We start from the raw sequence: 9,541 nt of genomic DNA, 5'->3' as shown, positions 1-9,541 counted from the left end.
AAAAATAACTCTTACGATGCTTTAAAGCATCATTAAAATATATATTAGCGGTGCTTATTAGCATTGTTAATTAAAGATGCAAGTAAGCGTCGCTAATATGAGACGCTTCATCGTCGTCAACACTTTTAACAAGCACGGGCAATTAGAGATGCTTATAAGCATCGGCATCTTTTATAATTACCGATGCTTTCAAAAAGTATCATGCTGAGTTACACTCCGTTCGATGCGACGTTCGCAGCGGAATTCGAACGGAACATCGTTCATCGCTTGAACGCGCCTCGGATCGTAGAATTTAAAAATTTTTCTGGATCCAAATTCAGAAGATCTTTGAATTCATTAGGGAGGGAAGATTAGGATCTGAGGAAGGTTGATTAAGATTCATAAAACTGAAACTAAAATCAAAAGAAATTAATTTGAAGATCTCATCTTCAAAAATTCTGCAGGTGAAGAACACCGCAGCCTGATGATCTATCTAGGTTCCTGTTTGAGCCACACAATTGTCAGGCCTCTACAGGTATCCACACGAGGATTTAATCATCTGAGATAGGGTCTTACCAGAGTGCTAGTTTCTTGCAAAGACCTCTCATGACTATCATATAGATTAGAAGATAAAAATCTGCAACATACTTCCTTAAAGAAGAACCCTTTCTTCTTCAACCTTGCTCGCGATGGAGGAAGAGAAAGGAGGAACCTTGCACGTGGATCTTCCTTACCTTGCTACCGTGGAAAAAGAGGAGGATGAAGACCCCTTGCTGCCGTGGAGAAGGAGGAAGAAAGAAGAAGAGGTGTGGAGAGGAAGAGGAGAGAATTAATTCATAACTTCTCCCTTGCTACCCTTTTATAGATTTGGTTTAGGGCTCCTCCTAATCTTATTAGGAGTATGGGACTATAACCCACCCTTGGATTAATGCCAAGTGTCCAATCCTTGTGCTCATAGATGCATGACATGTGTCTATTTAATCAATTGATTAATTTCCTAATCATATTAGGATTTCTAATCTCATTAGGAGAATTAATTGATTTGGGAGCATGCATCCTACGACGCCATGTGGACTTTAAAATCCGCATAGTGTGAATATGACTTAAGTCATATTCATCCTACGACGACATGTGGTCTTTAAAATCCGCACAAACCTTGGTTTAATCAAATTGACCCAATCATGAACCTAAATCAATTTGGGTCGAACCCAATTTGATTTGGCTCATTAAATAGCAACCTCACAGTGAATAGCTGAGGCATCGCAAGTCAAAGGACCAGTCATACAACTGCAGCATAAGTAGTCACTGACGAATGGATAAACATCTATGTGACTACTATCTTTGGTCACGCTCGGTACCTTGTTCTCTAACAAGTACTTGCATAATCACTCCAGTGTCTATACACCGTAGACTCGAAACTCATCCATCTGACTAGGTGATTTGTGCACTAATCTCAGCGGATCGATTACCGTCCCTCGTGATGGATCCATCGATCAGGAGCATTTAGAAATTAATCCCTAATGACACATGCCTCAAATTCTCAACTTCTTGAAATTATGTGTCAGCATCTATTAATTTTTTGGACGATTTATGGACACATACAAACATGAATGAAAAATAAATTACCTTATCTTATTTATTAATAAGTGTCAAATTACAAATTTATGCCCCAGATTACAAATATGCGTCAGCCATGTTGGCTTCTAGGGCATACTTTTAACAATCTCCCACTTGCACTAAAGCCAATCAGACATATATTTAAGTCTCATTTTTTCAAGATGGACTTCTAATTTTTTCTGACTCAGCTGTTTAGTGAATGAGTCCGCCACGTTATCAGTGGAGTCTACTCTCTGCACCTCTATATATTTCTTTTCGAGGTAGTCGCGAATTAGATGAAATCGCCGCTCTATGTGCTTGGACTTCTGGTGAGACCTTGGCTCTTTAGCCAGTGCTATGGCACCGTTGTTGTCGCAGAAAAGGATTATGGCATCTGATGACATGACTCCTAGCTCTTCGACAAACTTCTTGTACCAGAACGCTTCCTTCGCAGCATCCGATGCAGCATTGTATTCTGCTTCCATGGTAGAATCTGTAATAATCGGTTGCTTGCAACTCTTCCAATTTACCGATCCTCCATTGCATAAGAATACATATCCTGATGTAGACTTTCTATCATCAGGGTCAGTCATGAAGTCTGAATCAGTATATCCTTCTACCTTTAACTTTGTGTCTCCCCCAAAGACCAAAAACAGATCCTTAGTCCTTCTCAAGTACTTAAGAATATTTTTCACAGCTATCCAGTGCTCCTCGTTTGGATTTGACTGATATCTGCTCGTGACACTCACAAAATGTGCTATATCAGGTTGAGTACATAGCATGGCATACATGAGGCTCCCTATTGCCGATGCATAAGGGATCCTACTCGTGCGCTGAATCTCTTCAGATATTTTGGGGCACATCTTTTTTGAGAGATTTATCCCATGCCTTAGGGGTAACAATCCTCTCTTAGAGTTTTCCATGCTGAACCTCTTCAGCACTTTCTCTATGTACATTTTCTGTAATAGGCCAAGCATCCTCTTAGATCTATCTCTATAGACCTTAATCCCCAAAATATAAGATGCTTCACCTAGATCTTTCATGGAGAACTTCTTAGATAGCCATAACTTGACCGATGTGAGCATGGGAATATCATTCCCGATTAGGAGTATATCATCCACGTACAATACGAGAAATACTGTAACCCTCCCACTGACCTTTTTGTACACACATGGTTCCTCTTCGTTCTTGATGAAATCAAACAATTTGATCACATCATCGAAATGAGTGTTCCAACTCCGAGATGCTTGCTTTAGTCCATATATGGATCTTTGCAGCTTGCAGACCTTGTGATCACCATCACTGGAAGTAAAACCCTAAGGCTGTTCCATATAGATATCTTCCTCAAGATATCCATTAAGAAAAGCAGTCTTCACATCCATCTGCCATAACTCATAATCATGATAAGCTGCAATGGCAAGCAACGTTCGAATAGACTTCAGCATGGCTACCGCTGAAAAGGTATCTTGATAGTCAATGCCTTCGCGCTGACTATAACCTTTTGCCACCAACCTTGTCTTATAGGTCTCTACCTTGCCATCCGAACCCATTTTTCTTTTATAGATCCATTTACACCCAATAGGTACTATACCTTCAAGCGGATCTACTAAGGTCCATACTTGGTTGGAATGCATGGAGTCTATTTCTGACTTCATCGCATCAATCCATTTTTCGGAGTCGATGTCTAACATCGCTTCGTTGGAGGTCTTGGGATCATTACTATGATCTCTTTCTCCCATGAGGAACTCTTTCTCTATTTTCTCAGTAAGCATACCTAAGTATCTTTCAGGAGAATGGAAGATCCTACTGGATCTACGAAGTGGACGAGGTTCTTCATGTATTGGCTCAATGTGAATAGGTTCACTAGGCTCAATTGCTTGTTGCTCTTCAGAGACTTTCTCTTCGAGCTCAATTTTTCTCCCACTGCCTCTATCAAGGATAAACTGTTTTTCCAAGAAGATGGCATGTCGGCTCACAAACACTTTGTGATCTTCTGGGATGTAAAAATTATATCCTAACAACTTTTTAGGATATCCAATAAAACGAGCATCAATTGTTCTAGACTCTAACTTGTCCGCCTGTTGTCGCTTGACTTAGATTGGACATCCCCAAATCTTGAGATAACCAAGACTTGGTTTCTTACCATGCCATATCTCATACGGTGTGGTAGGAACGGACTTAGAGGAAACTCTATTCAATATATAGATAGCTGTAAGTAGGGCATCTCCCCACAAGAATAAGGATAAGTCAGTGAAGCTCATCATGGACCTGACCATATTCAATAGGGTCTGATTTCTCCTTTTTGACACTCCGTTGAGTTGAGGTGTTTCAGGAGGTGTCCATTGTGAAACTATACCATTTTGTTTGAGATAATCACGAAACTCTCCACTAAGGTATTCTCCTCCTCGATATGATCAAAGAACCTTAATGATCTGATCAAGTATGTCCTTAGCAGTCTTCATGCTCTCATGCTGGCATTGCAATTCGTTAGATATGGATGCCAAAATGTAGCACCTAACCTTATTGTCGTCATCCAACCATTTAGTATGCGTCTCACGCTGCTCATTGGTTGCACGGGTTGGTAACACCGGGAGCTCATGGTCAAGAACATAAGCTATCTTTTCGCAACTCAAGACAATCTTCAAGTTGCGGAGCCAATCTTTATAGTTTGGTCCGGTCAACCTATTGTTATCTAGAATTCGAACTATCAGGTTGGAAGCCATTGACATCTGCAGAGAGTAAAGATTCTAATTAGAAATTTGTATTTGACATTAATTTGTTTTAGGGACTTTTAAAAGAAAATTGGATCAAATTCTTCCACTATTTCTTGGATCTCTCACACTTTCCTGGTAAAGATACGGAAACCTGCAACTTAGGGTTTCGAGTGGGGTGCTGCGGTCCCACCAATCTACATGTCACCTCACCTAACAGTTATTGGAGACACATAGACGATGAGTGTACAACTCTTGTACAATGCTTCGTAAGCATATTGAGCTAACCTGGTCTCCAAGTCATAAGGACCTCACCTTACAGTTATTGGACCCGTTCCTTGGTTAAGTCAAACCCACTGTATATTCCGCAAAAATAAAGCTGTGATTGGGTTCTCACCTAACAGTTATTGGAGCCCAACCCCACCTTTATCCCACAACATCTCATGTTAATAAAGAGGTCCAATCATCCGATGCAACTAGCCCACTGTATCCAGCCGAGACTAATCAACGCCGGAAAGATCTTAGCAACTCTACTACGGTGGAAGACCAATCGACTTAATATTGGGTAATCAGATCTTAATGATTCCAACTTTGAGCTTTCCATAGGAGGTAATCGATCAATTGGCCAGGTAAGCAGGTGGGAGGCTCCCCTTACTCAGAGAGTAAGGTCCTAATTAAGTAACCACCTTTGAGCTTGCCTAGACACCAATTAGATCAATTAATCAAATATAGCTAGCTCAATGTATCGTTCACTCTCGATTGATTTAGAGAGATTTTAGGTCTCTTGGGATGTATATCTAATGTAACCATCTACCCCATACCATATGTCATTCGATTTACATCTTATGTAAATGTCACATTGGTTCAAGTTTACATCCTATGTAATTGTGAAACCCTTTCATATATTATGTGATTATATCTTATGTAAATGACATAATTGTTTCAGTTTACATCTTATGTAAATGTCCTATTGTTTAAGGGTTTTATTTACATCTCATGCAAATAAATTTTTGTTTAACTAATACATACATCTCATGCATACATTATTTTAAACATAATCTTAAACAAGTATGAACATTATGATTACCATATGCATCTCATGTATATTTTCATATCTGAAATTTTAAACCTATATGCTATTCTCTGGATTTCAGATCATGCATTACTTGATTTAAAATATTGTAATCTAATTGCAATTCTAAAATAATTTGCAAGGTCATAGCAAATAAAAACTGCATGCTGAAAATTTCAGCAACCTGAAATTTCAGCACGTAGAAAATGCAGCAAGCATAATTTCTTTAAAAATCAGATTAAAAATGTGGTAATCAATCCTTAGGTCCTAATCATGCTTCCTAGAACCATGGCTCTGATACCACTGCTGAGTTACGCCCCGTTCGATGCGACGTTCGCAGCGGAATTCGAAGGGGACGTCGTTCATCGCAACATACCTCCTTAAAGAAGAACCCTTTCTTCTTCAACCTTGCTCGCGATGGAGGAAGAGGAAGGAGGAACCTTGCACGTGGATCTTCCTTGCCTTGCTACCATGGAAGAAGAGGAGGATGAAGACCCCTTGCTGTTGTGGAGAAGGAGGAAGAAAAAAGAGGAGGCGTGGAGAGGAAGAGGAGAGAATTAATTCATAACTTCTTCCTTGCTACCCTTTTATAGATTTGGTTTAGGGCTCCTCCTAATCTTATTAGGAGTATGGGACTATAACCCACCCTTGGATTAATGCCAAGTGTCCAATCCTTGTGCTCATAGATGCATGACATGTGTCTATTTAATCAATTGATTAATTTCCTAATCATATTAGGATTTCTAATCTCATTAGGAGAATTAATTGATTTGGGAGTATGCATCCTACGACGCCATGTGGACTTTAAAATCCGCATAGTGTGAATATGACTTAAGTCATATTCATCCTACGACGACATGTGGTCTTTAAAATCCGCACAAACCTTGGTTTAATCAAATTGACCCAATCATGAACCTAAATCAATTTGGGTCGAACCCAATTTGATTTGGCTCATTAAAGAAATCAATCACCATCATATATCAACTTGTCCAATGTGCATCTAGGATTGTATGATATTAGCTTCAGTTGGCATTATGTTAGATCATCTTGAGGGATGTATTATATCAATCAATCATAAGTAAAGTTATATCAATCATTGGTAGAGTTAGGTTGATTGGATCACCCATGCTTGTTCCCTTAAATGCAAGATGAGACAACTTGGAGTTACAAATTGAGGTATTTGCTAGCTCATGGTACACAAAGTTTGTTGAATTTAAATTATTTAATCGTTGGACGGAGAGCACGAGTAACACGAAATGTTGACTTCGGAGGATAACTTAGAACCATCGCATCCATGCCAACCACATCACGTCATCTTATTAATAGTTATCTTGTTCCACGTGGAGGATATATCTTTAACCCCATATATATTGGCAACCAGTGCTCAGCTACAGTAGGTAGAACGCAGAGGAGCATGATAATATTAAAATCCAACGATGTACGTGGAACCTACCTTCCGCCAAAAGATGGAAGGGTAATGGTAATAAGAGGACGTGGCATGCAATGGAAGAGGACAAAACTGTTGGGCTAAATATTAGGTGGTAGTTGGCTGTCCATGTGCATTTGAGAAAAAGGTGAAAGGTGTTTTACATTAAAAAAATAACACATTCTGCATGCGTGAAATGCTCAAATTTTTTACGTCGGAATGGCTTTGCCATGCGTCTCCTTGCCTATAAATAGCTATTATCAAAGAGAGTTAGAAGATCGAGAGAAACTAGCTGGCGAGTTTTTGTTCTGAACTAGTCCTCTACAGCATTATTTTTTGAACCGTACAGCCTGTTTCAGTGAATGGCTAGCAAGATTGGGAAACTTGCAAACCCTCCACCTTGTAAGGGAAGGCTGGTCACAGTGCTTAGCATCGATGGTGGCGGTGTAAGAGGCATAATCCCAGGAACCATCCTTGCCTTCCTCGAATCAAAACTCCAAGTAAATTATATTTCATCTTTCTTAAGCTTCTTCTTTCCTCCAAACTTCTATATGATCTTAATGGGAGATTGGTGGAAGCAGGATCTTGATGGAAAGGATGCAAGGATAGCAGACTACTTTGACATCATTGCTGGAACAAGTACAGGAGGGCTAGTGACCGCAATGCTTACGACTCCCAATAAGGATAATCGCCCACTCTTTGCCGCAAAGGATATCACCAAGTTCTATTTAGAGCACTGCCCCAAGATTTTCCCTCAAAAGTAAGTAGGACAAGTTATGATTTACTCCCTTTGTGATCATCATATGAATAAGCAGCAATTGAGAAACAAAAGATTTAACCTTAATTTGTAAGGCATCATGCATGTTGATTATGGATCTGACTGTAATAGGTGTGTCATATATAATTACGAATTGCCCATTCTATTAGGGACTAAGAGATAAAATTTTACTTTTTGCAGGACTGGGATTCTGTCTTCAATTACTAAGTTGTTTACTGCAGTCACTGGGCCCAAATATGATGGGAAGTATCTGCACCTCAAAGTACGAGAATTACTTGGTGAATCAAGGCTTCATCAAGCTCTAACTAACATAGTTATTCCAGCTTTTGATATTAAGTTTCTTCAGCCCACCGTCTTTTCCACCTTTGAGGTATCAGTCTACCATCCCTCCATAACCTGATCTCCTTTCATGCTTGTTTAATGAAGACATCATTTTTTTAAGTCTCATTTTCCTTTTTGTGCGCAGGCAAGGAATACACCTCTGAAAAATCCTCTTCTATCTGATATATGCATTAGCACATCTGCAGCTCCAACCTATCTTCCTGCCCACTACTTTGAAACAAAAGATGCCCAAGGAAACAAACAAAGCTTTAATCTTGTCGACGGAGGGGTTGCAGCAAATAATCCAGTAAGAGTTTATAGAATGATATCATCTTTTGTAACACAACAGACTTCTAACCGTATAATCCAATAACTTAACAGACATTAGCAGCGATGAGCCAAATTGCAAAGGAGGTCTGTGTGGAAAACAAAGACTTCCATTCCATCAAACCAGTGGACTATAGCAAATTCCTTGTAATCTCTCTTGGGACCGGATCAGCAAAGTTGGAAGAGAAGTTCACTGCACAGGAGGCATCCAAATGGGGTGTACTAGGATGGTTGTACGACAGTGGTGATACGCCATTGATCAACGCTTTTACTCAAGCCAGTGCCGATATGGTTGATATCCATTTATGTGCAATGTTCCAAGCGCTCGCTTGCAGGGAAAACTATCTTCGCATACAGGTAAACTTTACCACTTTATCATGATGAGCACAAAAGAAAAAGAAGCTTTTCTCCTGTTGCGGCAAGGAATATGATTATGTTCACGTTGTTAAATATTAGGATGACAACTTGATTGGAAGCACATCATCTGTGGACGTCTCAACAAAGGAGAACTTGCTAAAGCTTGTGCAAATTGGGAGTGATCTTCTCAAGAAGCATGTGTCGAGGGTGAACTTGGAGACTGGCTTGTTTGAGGAGGTCAAAGGGGACGTAACCAATGAAGAAGCGCTCACACGTTTAGCCAAGCGTCTCTCTGATGAAAGACGGTTGAGGTTTGGGGAGATGCGTGACAACTGATAGCATGGCTTAGCCCTGCTTTGCAATGGTTTTTAACCCACAATATGTTTCCGTTACCAAGGTGTAATTTTAAGTTTGCTTGGAGCACAATAACCTCCTAATCCTGCGACAGCTGTGTGTTTATGTCGAAAGGAGAGGGGAGGGGGAGGATGGAATGTCTAAGACTGTGATTTGTTGGACTAGATAAAAGGCTATCGATCACTGGAGAATAATTATGGGAATTTCTCAGAGTATTCATCATTAGGAAAAAGCTGTAAGTTTGAACAAGTTCAATAAATTTGCCAGTAATGTAGTAGGAAACCTCACTAAAGCTCCAATTATTTGAAGTCACTTGTTGCCGTTGTTCTTCCTTGTATAAATAATATGGTAAAATATCATGCAACTCGTGCTAATAAATAAATAGCTAACAAAATTTATTAATCAATTAAATCTGATGTTCACCAACTTACATTATAAACAACTTATACCACATATAAACAATTCTTTTTGTACAGAATATTCATATTTAAAAAACCACAAGTTTGTTCGCAATGGAAGTTTGGTAAGCCTCGTGCCCTTAAACTCTGAATTATATATATATATATATATATATATATATATATATATATATATATATATATATATATATATATATATAT

At 39.2% G+C, this 9,541-nt stretch overlaps 1 protein-coding gene across 1 annotated transcript; it reads left to right on the top strand.

Moving 5' to 3' along the window:
- Positions 1 to 7,062: 7,062 nt before the first annotated feature.
- Positions 7,063 to 9,213, top strand: LOC149753188 (patatin-like protein 2). The gene is made up of 6 exons (XM_089924347.1): positions 7,063 to 7,284; positions 7,366 to 7,544; positions 7,743 to 7,932; positions 8,029 to 8,190; positions 8,265 to 8,567; positions 8,667 to 9,213. Exons 1-6 carry the CDS (start codon positions 7,147 to 7,149, stop codon positions 8,901 to 8,903), a joined length of 1,209 nt encoding a protein of 402 aa, XP_089780473.1. The 5' UTR covers positions 7,063 to 7,146; the 3' UTR covers positions 8,904 to 9,213.
- The last annotated feature ends 328 nt before the right edge of the window (positions 9,214 to 9,541 follow it).

The sequence above is a fragment of the Phoenix dactylifera genome, chromosome 7, assembly GCF_051530095.1.
Source record: "Phoenix dactylifera cultivar Ajwa chromosome 7, Ajwa_hap1_PhDact_Kaust_v1.1, whole genome shotgun sequence".
Lineage (NCBI taxonomy): Eukaryota > Viridiplantae > Streptophyta > Magnoliopsida > Arecales > Arecaceae > Phoenix > Phoenix dactylifera.
The sequence above is the reverse complement of the archived record's forward strand: the minus strand, read 5'-3'. Positions and strand labels throughout refer to the sequence as shown.